Source organism: Crocodylus porosus, unplaced genomic scaffold (assembly GCF_001723895.1).
Source record: "Crocodylus porosus isolate Cpor-Errol unplaced genomic scaffold, CroPor_comp1, whole genome shotgun sequence".
NCBI lineage: Eukaryota > Metazoa > Chordata > Crocodylia > Crocodylidae > Crocodylus > Crocodylus porosus.
Window position 1 is genome coordinate 23,835,026 of NW_017728886.1, and position 16,193 is coordinate 23,851,218.

Here is a 16,193-nt window from a genome sequence, read left to right on the forward strand (position 1 = left end):
CCTACATTGAACACCTTCAAGAGTAAATTGGATGCTTATCTTGCTGGGATCCTATGACCCCAGCTGACTTCCTGCCCTTTGGGCAGGGGGCTAGACTCGATGATCTCCCGAGGTCCCTTCCAGCCCTAATGTCTATGAAATCTATGAAATGTTCTTAACTGACTCATGCAAACCCTCCAAGTACCAGCAAGTCTAGGAGCCTACATAATAGAAAGAATAGAATGTTTCTAAGAAAATAAGGCTGGAAAGGACATGTAGTCCAGTCCCTTGCTCAAGGCAGGATCATCCCAGTCAAGTACATGTCTAACCTGCTTTTGGAAATGTCCAGGGACGGAGATTCCACAGCTTCTCAGCCCATTCAAATACTTGACCACCCTCATAGTCAGAACCCTTCTAATCCCCAGCCTAAATTTCCTCTCTTACAGCATGAAGTCCTTGTTCCCAGTCCTATCTTTTATGGCCACAAAGAAAAGTCCATCTCCATCTATAATCACCCTTCAGGTATTGGAAGACTGTTATAAAATCTCCCCATTATGAAGTCCCCTTTCCTGTAGTAAATAATCCTAGTTCTTTCAACATTTTCTCATAAACCATGCTTCACTGGCTACTTTTGTTGTTCTTCACAAGACTTTTCCCAGTCTTTCTAGATATGGGGCCCCAAACCAGATACAGTACTGTGAGGAGGCAGTGCTGCATAGCATGGAAGAAGCACTTCCCTGGATTTGCAAGAGACACTCCTATTGATACAAATCCATATGCTGTTGGCTTTTTTGCCACAAGAGCACACTGTTGGCTCATATTCAGCTCATGGTCTATTGTAACCCCCAGGTCCTTCTCTGTGGTATTGCAGCCAAGCAAATCTTTCCCCAGTCTGTATTTGTGCAAACAATTATTCTCTTCCAAGTGCAAGACTTTGCACTTGTCTTTTTGAATCTCATTGGTTTTATTTTAAACCATTTCTCCAGTCTCTTCCAAGTCATTTTGGATCTTAGCCCTGTCTTCCAGAGTGTCTGCAACTCCACCCAACGTGGTGTCATCCATAAATTTGCTAAGCGTGTACTCAATCCCATTGTCCAAATCATTAATGAAGCCAGTAAATGATACCAGACCCAGATATCAAATGGGTCACCCAAGTAGACACTGAGCCATTGCTGACTAATTGAGTAGCTTATTCATGAAAATATCTTGAGACGCTGTCAAAAGCCTGGCTAAAGTCAAGGTACCTCACATCCACTGCTTGTCTGTCATTTACAGAGTATTTAACTTTATCATAAAAGAATGAACTGCATCTACAGAATCTGCAGCTTTTCATATTCCTTCCTCCTCCCCTTCCCCCCCCCCCCAAAAAAACCAAAGGAAAGAAAATTTGTCATAAAAAATACCAGGGGGGAAAAAACAAGACAGTGTTTAGAAGAATCTTATAGAAAATGAAATTGTAGCTTTTCAAAACAGTGCAATTACACTTTTAGCTTCCTGTTCACCTGTTCTAATTCCCAGGTCGATTTCAAAGTTGTATCTGCCTACTTTATTGACAGAAAATACTTTCTGGATAGGTTATTATTGCCGAACCACAGCAAGAGGGGAAACAAGATTATGTTCCCTCTTATGCATCATCATTAGTACTGTTATGTTCCAGTGACGTGGTCAATCTTTTTACTGCTGTGCAAGGTCAATCCTGTGTAGCTCTAGTGCCTCCAGCAGTGTTGCATAGGTGTCTGTTTAGATGGAATTTGACCTGCAGAACCAATGCATATGGTGAGAAAGTCAGAGTCAACATGCTTAACTCTTAGACTATTGACTGTATTTGTCAGGTTGGTTCTCAGGATGCCTTTTTTGTCCCTAATATTCACCCCAGTTTTTCTAATTTCCATACTGCAATATAGCAATCAAGTTGGGTTCTTACATGATAATGCTTGCCACCCAGCTGCCAATAAAATAGAAGCGAGTCGGATTTTAAGCTACTGGGAAATCTGAGTGTTGTTTTTGAGTTGTTTGTTAATTATTTGTAGGCTCCTGTTCCTTTATTTTCAATAAACCAATTACAATTATTTAAAAATAAATTTTAACTTATGGCTACAGAGGGTCTATAGAGTTTGGAATTGGTTGAGAGAGAGAGTGTCATGGAAGCTGTTATGCGGAAAGTCATTTCCATTTCCATAGTAGAAATTTATTTAAGGCCCTAATCCTGTTTTAACAAGATCAAGCTTTTTGGATATTAGTTCAGGGATTGATCCAGAGGAATTTCAGGGGCGCAGCTGAACCTTTTTTCAGACCACACCATAGGAGCAGCAGCTGGCAACTTTTAAGTTGCCAACTTGAGTTACAATTTCTCCTTCTCTTTTGCTCATTGGCACATCCCATCTTGTTTCCTCTTCTCCCCCCTCTTTTCATTTCACCTCCTTTCTTCACCTATTGCTGCTGGTGTCCCCACTGTCTCCAATTGCTCCAGGGGCAAGGGAGCTCTAAAGCTGCTCCTGCCGTGCTCTAGCTGGGCTGCATGGAGCGCTGGGCTCAGCCCAGGACAGCAGTACTGGGCATGTTCTTTTCCCTGCCTGATCTTCCCAGCTATTGCCCACCAGCCTGGAAGCGGGCTCAGGGTGGGGGAACCTGCCTATTCTCACTGTCCCTGGAAGCACTGAGTCGCATAGCAGCTTGCACACTGCTAGCTGCAGGGGCAGAGGGGACGCATGGGGAGGGAAGGGTACATGTTGCTGAGCATGGATGGGAGGGAAGGGAGTTTTGAAAGCCAGAGTTAGTAGGGAAATTTTTGCCTGATTTAGGAACATAAATAATGTTCCTAACTGCTGCTTCTGTGACATGGTCTGCCTATCCTGGGAGATGAGAGCAAGCTCAGAAGGGTGATGCAGCCACTCCTTCCAGGAGTGGATGTTGCACCTGCACCCCTCTTATGAAAACCTGGATTCATCCATGTATTATAAGGGAAACTAGATTCTCTCTAGCTTTTTGTGGCCATAGGGAAAGTGGTGATAATTTTCTCATTGTTTGGAAGGGTAATTAAAATGTAAGTTAAAAAGGATCATTACATTTCTAAATTCTCAGTTTATATAATTTGAGCACAGAAGCAGTTTTAAAAGTTGGATAAGTGCTCCCTCGCATTCTAATTTCAGAAACCTATATAAAAATTCCATATAGATAATATTTCATCTTGTCCAGAGTGATAGTGGGTAGATCATTTGTTCTGACAGGTCAAGTATAACAGAATAAAGTAAAAAAAGGGCTAACATAACTTCCCAGAAGGTAAAGAGTATCATTATATTGTAGTGGATATAATAAGCCTTAGGCATTGCCTCTAGTAGGAATTTTCATTGACTCACCAGGAGGTCAAACATAATCCATCCAGGGTTTCAACTAAATTATGTTACAGTAAATAGTGATATAAGTATAGAGAGGTTTGTTGTCATGAATGAACTTCAAGCCAGAGTCATGTGTCCATATTAGAAGGCACGATAGTGTAGTTAAATGTCTGTCAACATCTCCATTATAAACCATTCAAATCTTTGTTTAATATCTTAGCCATTTGAAAACACAGTTGTCTAGTTGCTGTTTCATATAGGTTACTAGCTAATATTCAAGAAAGTTTAATATCCAGCCAAAACCTACGTTTTCAGCTTTATAACATTAGGTACTCTGAGAAAATGCTGTACTGTGTATGACCGACATTGAATATGGACTCCAAAATACATTGGGAAACTGAAGCACAAAGAGGTAGAGTGACCTGTCCAGTGTCAAACCAGCATGTTGGTGGCAAGAAGGGAAGAATTTCAGAAGAGAAGATTTCCATTGGGGGTGGGCAAGTATTTCGGGTGGAGGGCCACTTATTGAGTTTTGCCAAGCCATCAAGGGCCGCATGACAGGCAGTGAGGGGCAGATAAATATTAATTTTCTAAATTTTTTAGGGCCCCTATGGGCCAGATAGAATGGCCTGGTGGGCTGCATCCAGCCTGCGGGCCGCATTTTGCCTGCCCCTGATTTATATATATGTGGCCAATATTTCATAAAAGATTCTGCACAAACTGTTCCTGTTAGCTCTCAGGACCAGCTTTCTAGCCACTTGACACACAGCCTACCTAGAAGAATGGGAGCCAACTTTTTTCATAGGAGTGCCACAGATTAGCCCCCATCCTCTCACCTGTTACTCTAATCCCATTCTTCTGCAGTCTGCTGCTCCACTTCTTGCTTCCTCCCCTGTGCTCACTGCTTGATCTGATGCTCTTTCTGCTTCCTGGCCTATCTGCTGCTGTGTTGCCTGCATCCTCCCTGATCTGCTGCATACCATGCACACAGGCTGCCAATGCCACTTGTGGCACATGCCACAGGTTGACTACCTATGACCTAGGGTTGTCTATGTTGTACTGGACCATGTCCTGGAAGATTTCTGTGAAAATGTCCCCCCCCACAGCTCAGCCTCCTTCTGAGTATGCTGCATGTCCAAAAAAATGAACTATCTGTTCTAAGCAAAGTAGAGCAGAACTGGTCATTCCCCAAGAATGCATTAAAAAGTGACTACATGGTATTTTTTGGCTTAGCAGGTGTGAGTAGACATGGCATGCTTTCATGGTGGCCCGTCTTGTACTGTCCAGCATGGTATACACCTGCCCCTCTTGTCACAGGACTGGCATTTTGTTTAAAATGACTGAAAAACCCAAGATTTGAAAAGAAGTGCCTGGATCTTTGTATTAGTTGTTATTATTGGGTGGCATAGGCAGACAGCTGGCAAACAGTATCACCATAATGCATGCACAACCCTCAGGCACAGCACCAGCCAAATCAGCACAGCTGCTGCAGGGCATGTGTGTTGCACTCAGAAAATAAAGGTAATGGTTACACTTCCAGTTCTGCTTCCTCCTTCCTGAATAACTTGCAGAGATTGCTTCCCTGCTAGTAGAGCTATGATTTTATGGGATAGCTGGATGTTGTCTGGTAAGAAGGAGCCTGGTATATGGTCACTCATATTAAAACAAGATAAAGGTTTCTCTAGTTTAATTAGGTAGTCAATTCAATTATAATGAGTTCCAGGAAATTTATGAGAATTGCTTCTTTCCGAACCTGACAGAAGAAAACCTGTTTGGAAGGTTCCCAGGTTCCAAAATCCTTCTTGTTTTGTATGCTCAGGTCTGCCGCTGCTGCTGAGTACACAACAAGCACAGCTCACAAGGAGAAGAATTAGCAGTGAAACATGGCAGATGGTCTTTCTCCTGCCCAGACACTGTAAGGGCCCCTCACCTCTTTAGCTGAAATGATTAATGGAGAAGTGAGTGAAAGAAGACTTGGAGCTGGTTTATCTCTTTCCCCATCACTTGGCATTACTGGTTGCATTCTAAACAGAGGGGGCAAGGACAAGGGTGAGGCAAACAACTTGGTCTTCTGCCCCCTGTATGCACAAATGCCTTGAATGTTAGTTGAGTTTTTGAGACCATATTCCTAGTCCATATCCAGCTTCTCATAGGGAAGATAGTACCATTTGGAGGTTCTGTAACTTTGAATGGTAGCTGCTTATAACGATCAAACTCACAAAAAAAACTGAAAACAAGCCAAACCCCAAGTTCCAACATTAGAAAAAGCCAAAACATGTTAAATAGGACCAGCTCTACCAGGGTTTGCCAACCTGTGGCACAGGTGCCAGAAGTGGTACAGGCAGCCTGTGTGTGTGTGGCATGCAGCAGGCTGGGGAGGGGACAGAGAGCACTGTGGCCAGCAGGGAGCAGAAAGTAGAGCAACAGATCAGGCAGGAAGCACAAAAAGCAGAGAAACAGGTTGGGTAGGGAGTAAAAGGCAGGGAGCAGAAAGCTGAGCTGCATATGGGATGAGGGAAAAGGATCAGAGTAATACCATGAGGAAGGCACATGTATGCCAAAAGGTTACCCCCCACTAAGCTAGAGCATAACCCACATAAGCCTTGCTGTTTTCTCTTACTCTCCTTTTGTGTTTTTTCAACTTCCCATGTTCCTGTCTGTCTTCCTATGCTTTCTTCCTCTAGTCTCTTTGCCTCCTATACCCATTTCTTTTTCTATGCTGGGAACAGCCTCATCACTGAGCCAAGCCAAGCTCCAGCCTTCCCTGTTTTTGAACCTGTAAGTCAACTTTTTTGCAAAGCATTCCAACTGACTTCATTCCCACTGCTCCACACACGTTTTCACATCACACCTGCTATGGCTTTGTCTTGTATGCTTGGCAGGGCAGGGTTTTGTTACTTTTATGCATCCGTTGCATGGTACTGTGGATACCATTTTATTCAAAATAATTAATAGCAGACAAACCAAAACTGACTTTCTCCCTGGGCATTGCATAAATTGTTGCCATCTTCCAAAATCTGTTCTAATTTAGGAATATTAAATTAGAGGTTAGCCATTCAGAAAATATTTAATTTTGGCTCCAGTGTTATGAAAGAATCATTGGGAAAGGAGGTCAGAGGGATCTGGACACATTAGCCTATAATATGCAGATGAGAAGCAAAGAAGAAAGTCTGGATAATAATTTTGTGCAGCAGAAAGCACTCTAATTCCCTGAAGTTAGAATGCAATGTACTGTTTAACAAATGTCTGTAGCAGCTCCTCTAAAACCACAAATGTGTTCCTGTCAAGTGTTTTGATAGATTATGTTCTAAAGGGAGGGAGAGAGCAAGCCTGACTATTGTTCTGTAAATAAAGATGCATAATATGAAATTTGATCACTTCTGCCCTTTTGTGTTGGCCATGCTCTTGTTGATAAAGTTTTTGCATACTTTACTTCATGCACACAACTCCATGTAGGACAATATTGTTTAAGTAACAAGGACTAAGTTAGTTGTCTTGATATCATCCAGATAAAGCCAGCTGGGCTAGTTAGTGCATATAGTGCTTTGCTAACAGCTGGTTCTTCTCTGAAAAATAAAGGGCTCTGATGGAGGTCCTTTCTCGTGTTAAAAATACTGGCTCGTTTTTATTAAACTTAAAAAAAAAGGAGAGAGAGAGAAAATGCAGCATGGAGCATTTTATGTGTAATTCGATTGTATTTGTTCTAAGGTAGTTAGAGTGCAGGGCTGGTCCCAAAAGTGGAACTATAGTGTCAAGCTTTTGCTACCACTACTAGCAGTCATTGCAGTAAAGTATATGGGAGCCAGTAGCAACCCTGCTCCTTTCATAGCCCTGCCTCCACTGAAAAGAGAGAACTTCTAAGGTTTTTGTTGATATCAGCTACCTGTTATCTGTTAAACAAATTAACCTGTGGAAGATAGTACTGATGCCAGCTTAGGAAGGAATGAACTTGCGTATGGGGAAGAACAGTGCTTTTATTTGCACTATAATCTTGGTTTTTGCTATCCATTGCTTTGTCTTGCTTGCAGCATTTGCTCCAGCTTTGACGTTTTTTTACACAAACTTTCTTTAAATAGGGATAAGCAAAAGATCTTTTTAAAAACACTTTGTGTGCCCCCTCCAGTTTTTGTTAGTTTATAAAAGGCATTGTATCTTTTGTTAAATATTTGTGTAGTTGGCTGTTGATGTCTTTATTTAAATCTCTCTTTTGAGATGCTAATCAGAAACTAAAAAAGGCTTTCCCATGAAAGTGGTAAAATACATGGTCCCTGTTACAAAGCACAACCACCTAAACACAATGATTCTCTTGTTTAATCTTTTGTGTTCTGCAGTTTACCAGTTTACCTGGTGCGAATTTCTCTGGATTTCTTTTGGATTCTGAGCTTTCATTTATTCTGCTCATAATAATCTAATGGGACTGTGAGACAAATTATTTTGATAGTTGTTGTCTGCAGAGATGAGCTGTCACTTCCAAACTGGTCTTATTATGCGGCTCAGTAAAAAGCTGGACAGTTGTTACATGAACTCTGTAATATAGTACTTTCTTTCTGGAAAAATAAATAATTTTATTGTACTAATACACTAATCTATTTGGACCAATTTTCAGAGTTTCTTTAAGGAAAGTGGAAAAAAAAATCCATTTATCCTTAATACAGTTAGTGTGAAAGTTTAAATTCTGAATAGTCTCAAGGCTTTTTTACAGCATTTCAAAATTTAACATTTTAATTCTTCCTTCAAATTTGCCTTTGATTTCTTCACATCAGAGGCTATGAATATTGTTTAATTTACTTTTCAGTAAAGCTGTCACTTGTAATCTGCAATTTAAAAAAACTAATAAAACAAATCCTCATTTCACAATTTAAACCTTATTGAGTCTAATTCACTTGCACTCCAAGTTTATTATTCTCTTGCAGCTTGACGTGTCTCCAATTGTAATTGTGTTGACCCTTCGATGCAGTAAATCTCCGCAGTGCTTATCAAACTGGGAAAGATAAGTCTACAATTCAGAAATTCATTAAATATCTCATTTATATTAAAGAGATGATAGCTTTGAACAGAAATAATAATTTTTACAGACTTGGTGACCCCTGATTGTGGTGTCATCTACTTTGGAATGCAGTGATTTTCAAATCCCCACCCCCTCTGTGTACCTGGCATTAAGCCAGCGACCAAATGTCATAAGATATTAGTCCATTGGGTTGACTTCAAAGCCTCTCTTGTGAAGATTGTAGTTAAGAGTGCTCTGTAGCCCTCAAAGCAGATTTTTTAAAAGCCTTGAATAGTGTAAATTTTCTTTGTCATGCTGGAATCATGGACAGTATACATGGCTGTTTAAAAAAAAATGTTGCTTATTTTTGTTTTATGGATGGGAAACTGTTCTTTTGCTATTTAAAGAACAATCTTAAGAAGTGCTAAGCACTCAATTTCAAATTGACTTCAAAGAGATCTCCATGTTCTCAGTACCTTGCAGATTCTGCCCTTTAGCTTCTTTCACTAGATTTTTACACACACACACAAGCACATGCTATAGGATTCGTATCAAGTTATTGTGCATTAATTCTAAACAAGTATATAAATGTTAGATGGCAAAAAAAAGCCTGTAATTCCTTGTTCTATATCAATTTAACAGTTTTTTTTTTCCTTTGGAGTTCTGGATTCAAGTTACCAAAAAAAAAAAAAAATCGTAAATCAAGTGAACATGGTCTCATTCAGGCCTATCATAGGCATTTTGTGCATAACAGTCATTATCACTCAGTAACTATCGGGGTGCTGAAGTTTGTGGTTCAGGCACATCAACAAAGCTTTGTTAGCAGAAGGATTAGAGATTTGGGAAACGGATAATTGAATGTGAAGTCTTCCATAGCACGAGTGACTTACAGGTAGTTATTGGCCTACGTAAAATAAGTTGGGAGTCTCAGTCAGACCTCCACTGGACAGGAATTCGCATCGTTCATGGATCGTTGTTGTCTTGCTACTTGTTGTTAAAGGGAAATAAATGTAAGATAAACAGCATCTTACCACTGCTGATGTCAAATTATTAGTTTTTCTTTTCCCCTTTAAGGTTTCTACTTTCAATGGATTCTGGAGAATCAGAGTTTATGGAAAATCCTTTTTGGAAATTCAGCCTGCTTCTAAAAGAGCAGGAAAAACATAGGGTCAGGCACTGGGTCAGTAGAGGACACTTCTGATGGCAGGCAGCTTGGAGCAAATGAGAGAAAAATAACAAAATCCCATGGCCAAACAATATCCCTTCATCTCCTTCCCACCACCAAGGAGATTGGGCCCTTCCTGCATGAAGGAATTCTGGCTTAAGGACTCTGGCTGGGCAGCAGTCCTTGGCTTGTATTGTCTTCGGGGCCTGCAGGGGTTTGGAAATGCTGATTTTTCTTGTGAAACTGACAGAGAGCCTACATCAGGCCCTGAAAACAGGGACATTCCCAGATTTAGTGAGCATGTGAAATCTTTTTACCCCAAGGGGAGGAAGACTGAGCAAAGAGTTCAGCATAAGCAACAGAAAAACAATTCCAAATTAATACCAAGCCTGATTTGTGTCACAGCTACCAAATCACTGAGCATTCATGTGTGTCAGTACTAATGTGAATTGCTGGGAGTTTCATAGGAGGATCCCTTGATGACTACATGTGAAAGCAAATTGCACCTTTCAAAAAGGGTCAGTAGCCTGATTCCAAATGAAGTCCCTGTTCCTTGCTGTTGTGAAAGAGGGTTTGTTTGTTTTTTTCAGATACCCCGTCACTGGGTGAGAGATGGTCGAACAGTCTGTCAGAAAATATTGAAACCAACAAAACCATCCATTTAAAAAAACAAGTGGAACAAAGAGACCATAATTTGACACTTTTTCTCTACCTATTTTCTGCTGAAGGGGTTGAAATCTGACAAGACACCCTGGGAGGTGGGAGAAGAAAGTGACATAGAAAGTTGGTTATTAAGCAGAGCTGTCATTGCAAATTATTTTTGTCCAGGGTGAAAAGTTCTAGCTCATTTGGTGCCCAGCCGGGTCCAGGCCCCAGGCAAGTTGTTACAGTTCCCCCATGCTGTTAAATGGAGCTTCAACACTGATTTTTCTTCTCTCTGTGCAGTTGGAGTCACCTGGGAGCCCCCCAGGGCCAGAGCTGCCTGTAGAGACTATACTGGATGACAGGGAACGCAGGATTTCCCATTCGCTCTACAGTGGGATCGAGGGGCTCAGTGAATCGCCCACAAGGAATGCTGCACTAAGTAGGATAATGGGTGAGTTGTATAGGCTCTGCTAATCATCTCTGGTTTTTGTCCTTTCTCTGGTTCCCTGAGGAATGATGAAGGTATTATTTATATGGGAAGCTGGCAGTGTGAAAGGGGTGTAGTGACCAGTTTAAGCCCACCTTTTAAAAAAAAAAAAAGTTTCACGTACGCCTTCTAGATAGCTTGATGTGAGAGGGCAAGTCAATAAATTCACTGATAAAATGAGCTTCAGAGCCCATAACAGGTGATAGAAAAAATAACAGGCATATTCAGACTTTTTCAGTGGTTGACGTGGGATGCTATGTCGTGTGTTTGTTCTTTGTGGACAGACTTCATTCAAATCAAGTCACTGACTGCTGCTATAAACAATTTATTGTTATATTTCAGTGCTCATTCACCTCCGCTTTAACCCATCTTCAAAACAAAACCAAAATAAAATAATGTAATCTCAAACCCATTTATGCTTAATAGGGTATTTGCTTATTTCAGATGAATTTCTGCTTTGCAAGGCACCAGTTTTAAAACCTGATAAGTAATTTTATGCATCCTTTGTTTGGATTCCATGCCATACTGTCTGCATGGCCCCCAGTGGGTAATGAGGTTATTAGCAGTTGCTCTGCAGCAGTTCAGCTTTATACTAACAGATCTAGTTAATAAAGACTTGTCTTGCCACAGGAGTGGTTGGATTTACTGAGCAGCATGGGATTAGCTTGTAAGGATTTTCAAGTTTAAAACACAAAAAGCTGATTAAAATGGCACCTGACATAAAATATTTCTGCTGCTACTTGAGGTGCAAGTCTGAAACTCAAAATGTAGCCATTAAATCCACTACCTCTTAGTACACCTTATACATTTCTACTGCATTGCAATTGGAGAACCTGTTAAAAAGTTGACATGAAATAAGAGCGAATTTAGCTTTCAGTCCCTTAGGATAGGTATTCAGCTTCAGAGAGTGGAAATCCTCCTTTTGGGGCTTTTTGTTGGTTATCACGTTCTAAGCATGTTTTCTGTATACTTTTTGAAGTAGCAAAATGATACTTTTGAGAAGGTTACAAAAAGCGGTTTTATTTTGTGTGATTTTTGTCAGTTATGTTTTACTGTTGCCTGAACATACACAGCAAAGCCAAACCTTAAAAGAAAACCAGAAAGATCTGTTCTGTTACATTATGGATTTATGCTAGCTGAAGGAGGAGGAGAATGGATCTAGTTGTCACTAATCCATGAAATGTCATCCCAGAAAATTCATGTCCATCTAAAGAAATCTAATTTTTTTTTTTTAATATTTACTGAAAATCTTAAGGAATTAAGAATTAAATCTGGTTGAAATCTTTAGCACTGTTGTTTCAAAGAAAATAGTTAATTTTCTTATGGTTTTAGGTTTTCAGATAAAATATTTGCACAGCACTAGCTATGCTTTTTTCCATCAGCATGCAGAGGATTTACATAGAAAATCTGTATGAGCATTAAAGAGTTATCACGTAAACACCTTGTCTAGCAATGGGAGAACAGACCTCAGGAGAGTTTGTATGCATGCATGTCAAGTGAGGCAGCGCAGTTTCATATCAAAGGAATATCAGATTTGCCACGCCAAAGCAAACTAGTCATTTATCAAGTCTGGTATCTTTCCTGCAGCGGCAGCCAGTAACTGATGGTTCAACAGAAGGCAGAAAAACTTTTCCAGTATGTGTACAGGGGTAAAAATCCATTTCAACTCTTGCCAATGTGCATCTTATGCTTTTAAGCATAAGATTTGATTTCCTCTTTTTCAACTGTACTCCAAAGGTGTGTTCAAGAGAGTTAGAACCATGCATAAACTGCTTAAAATTGGTTCCATCATAAATCTCTTATGTGTTTTGGGTGACCAGTATAACAAAGTTTAAACCAAAAGGGTGATCTGGTTTAGCTTGATTAGAAACTGGTTTTGTTGGAACTGAGGTTGGCTCTGATGGCTTAAATTAGCATTGCTCCATGTTTAAACCTGCATTTGAAGGCTGCTGTTCCATTATTTCAAACTTAACAATTCTGGATATCTCATGCAAGCCCCATCTAACCAATCTTTTTTCTTTGCTAAACTAAAACCCTAGTTTTTAAGTGTTCTATATGTGTATGTACATAACAGCATAGCACAAAGGTGCTTGGATTTTCTGTTGCCACAGAAGTAGTTAGTAAGCACAGAGCCATTTGTTTGGGCGGGAGCAGAAGATGACAACATTAACCGAACCTGTAACAAGCACATGCATGAGCATTATCTGGCACACTTAACATCCTATTAGTATGTAAAACAGGACAATTTCCTACAATTCTCACTTGCCTTGATACAGCAGCGGAAGCGCTTCACTCCATCTATTGTCTCAAGAACATTCTTCCTCTGTAAGGCAGCCTTGCAGGGCTGCTGCTCACCTTGACTTCTTACTGCTCCAGCCTACTCAATAATGGCTTTGTGAATGAAGTGAAATTATAAATATCCTTAGCGGAAGGTGCTGCTGCTTGCACAGAGTCACAACAAAGCTAACAGAAGCATAAAATTCCTTCTTTCTAAAAATTAATATGACATTAGAAAGGGTATTTAAACCTCCTGTGCTCATTATTCTTCTAGTAGACACTGACAGAAAGAATCAACTTGTCCAAAACTTGCTGAGACTGAATAAGATGCATCCTCTTGGGAGTAAGAGTTAGAATTAAGATGACAATTTTTAAATATTCTTTTTAACAATATATAATACACTTTGATCATCTGAACCAGGTTTCGTGGGACTGCTAACATTCCTGGTTTGGTTTTGTTTGTTGACTACTTTTCTATACGGTCCCTCTGGCTCATAGGTTTTATTATCCCTTTTCATTATCCATATATAGAAGTAGATATATGGAGAGAGGGAGAAATGCTTTTTTTTTTTTTACCCTGGGAAAGGAGTTCTGAAAGGCGAGCAGATTATTTCTAGTGCATTTTTAAAAAGAATGGTAACTTTAACAATCTACCTTCATTTGCTTCAACTGACCCCCAGTTATCTTTCCTGCTTGATGCAGGGGGCTGGACCTGATGATCTTCTGAGGTCCCTTCTGGGCTTACAATCTATGAATCTATTATAAGAAATATCTGTATCCGGGGTGCTTTCAGCCTATCCAAAATTAATTTTAAAATACAAGAATTTAACAATGCCCTAACTTGCTTGTCACCCTGATTAAAAATGGAAGATTTTTTCTGTTGTACTACAGCTATTTATTTTCTTTTAGGCAGCTGATTTCCACAAATATAAAGTTGCTTTCTGTCTATATTCTTGTTATTGTGCCAAAAGCTTAGTACAGTCATGGCACAAGTCTTACTACTTTATTTGTAGTTTAGTGACTTGCTGCTTGCTTATGAATGTGGCAGATTTTTTTTTTGCTAAAGTTTAACGAGTAGAACTTTATATATTTATCAAGAATGTGGACAGAATAACAATGACATTAATGTATTATTTCATTGGGATAGACTACAGCAGAATACTACCACTACAAAAAAAATAAAATAGGCAGAATCTAATTTACCCAGAAAAGAATTTAACTGGGACGTGGTCAGTCACAAGTGTACAGCCTTACAAAAAAAAAAAAAATCCTGGGTTTTGTAAAGACTGCTTGCAGCCAGGACTTTATATGCCATCTAAAAATCACTTTTATTTCAACATACCGATGTTGTTTATCAATTTAAGCAATGAGAAGGTGTTGCCTTACTAAATGACTAACACTTTTTCTACAACACCTTTTTTTCCTAAGAAATTTCCCATTTGTGTACTCACCATCCCAGTTCTGTTCTGTTTAGCTTGAGACCTGATAACCTGAAGTAATATGGTTGCAGATCAGTTTTACTTCAAAATCTAACTCTTCATGCAAACAAGGAAGAAAATGAAACTGGAGATGTTCTTTTCTCTCTCATTATATTGTTCTGTGGATTCTGTAGAATTATTTGCACTTCATTACAGGCCACTAATATTTGCGTTCATGCAGCATTTAGAAATTAATAATATTAAAACTCTTTTTGGCCTAATCATCATTTTCTTCTTTTTGTTGGCTTCCATACTCATGGAAACTAACTTTCACCCTGGGATTAGTATTAGGTTTCTTCCTTGTTAATTAAAAAAATGTGTGTCCTAAAGTTGCATTTTGAGCTTGCAAAGTTATGGGATTTCTTTATACAGTTAATAACACACACAAACTGGTTGTTAGGATTCACTTGCTAAGTCATGGCAAAATAGGGGACATACATTTCTTCACAGAAGGAGAGTTAAAGGCTCCTTGTGTTCAATTTTTACAGTGCCAAAATGTCTGTTTGGGTCTAATCCTAAAAAAATGCTTGGATTCAAACAACTTTCATCTGGGAGCTGTGCATAAAAGTCTATCTACTTAGAAATTCCTTTGAAGAGAAAGCACCAACAGCATATGAATGAGGTCAGATTCAGTAACATGAATTGGTCCTCCAAGTCCAGTATCGTATATGAAACAAGGTCATTTCTAATAGTCTAGCAGAAAGCATCCTTATAGTTTGGGTTCCAAGAGTGATAAGGTCTCTTTGGATATTTGAGGTACTTTTGGTTGTGCTGTTGTATCTGCTTTTTCTGTAATACTGTTTCTGAGGAGCTTTCTTTATACAACTCTTTCACTCCAAGCCTGGATTATTCTCTACTCGGGTCTGGAAGCATAGTTATTGCAAATCTTCCTTCATGGTTTTTGGCTGTTCAGATCTGAGAATTTCCATAGGTCTGCTAGAAAGATAAAAAATGCATAGCTTGAGGGGCTTGTACAGTCAAGCTCTCTGGTAACAAAAGTCTGTCTTCCCCTTTGTTTGTTTCCTTGGATAAACATATGTGGCCTTTTTTGGCTATCTTGTTTATGAAATAACAATGGGGGGCATCTCATCATCATAAAGACATACAGGTATATGTCATTGTTTGTGTCTGGTTTGTAAAAGTCCAGGTGTATGAGGAGTAAGAGTAAAATATTCTCTCTTCTTTCTGCCATCTAAAACATTTCAGAGCTCGAGGTGAATGTAAGCAAGTTGTTTTTGGATCCTTGTCAGCTTCTAAAACAGGGGCGGGCAATTATTTCTGCTGGAGGGCTGCTTAGTGAGTTTTGGTGAGGTGTCAGGGGCTGCAAGGGTCGCTCTGCCCCTTGAGAGGTGCCACACCCCCATTTTGTGACCAGAAGTCCTGCCCCCAACCCCTGACCTTTGTCCCTGGAAATCTCCCCCCTTGCCCAGGAAGTACTTCTTTGGGGGGAGGGGCGGAGGAAGGTTTTCTTGTATATTGTGTGTGAAGGAGTTTGGCGGTGATGGGGGGAGTATGTGGTTGGTGGGGTGTGGGTATGGTGTGGGGGGGTGTACGCTTGTTTTAGGATGTGTGAAGTGTTGAGGTGTGGGATGTGTAGGACTGCTGGGGGTTTGTGTGGATATGGTGCAGGATGTGTGTGAGAGGTATATATGGGGGGTGTGGGATGTGTATGGGTATGGTGGGGTATGGATGCATGTGTGGGGAGGTGTGGGTGTATGTGTGTGGGGGAGTGACTAGGTGGGGGGACAGGGCGTGGGGTTGTGTGTGTGGGATATGTATGGTTGGGGTGTGTGGGACAGTGTTGGGGGTGTGTGTGGGTATGGTGGGGGGTTGAGATGTG

General features: G+C 40.1%; 1 protein-coding gene across 1 annotated transcript in view; it reads left to right on the forward strand.

Moving 5' to 3' along the window:
- The window catches only part of PARD3 (par-3 family cell polarity regulator), a 737,069-nt gene that overhangs the window by 491,892 nt on the left and 228,984 nt on the right, over nt 1-16,193 (forward strand). Inside the window, exon 16 of the mRNA XM_019528913.1 lies at nt 10,412-10,562. Within this exon, the coding sequence (XP_019384458.1) occupies nt 10,412-10,562 (151 nt within the window). The remainder of the gene's footprint in view (nt 1-10,411; nt 10,563-16,193) is intronic.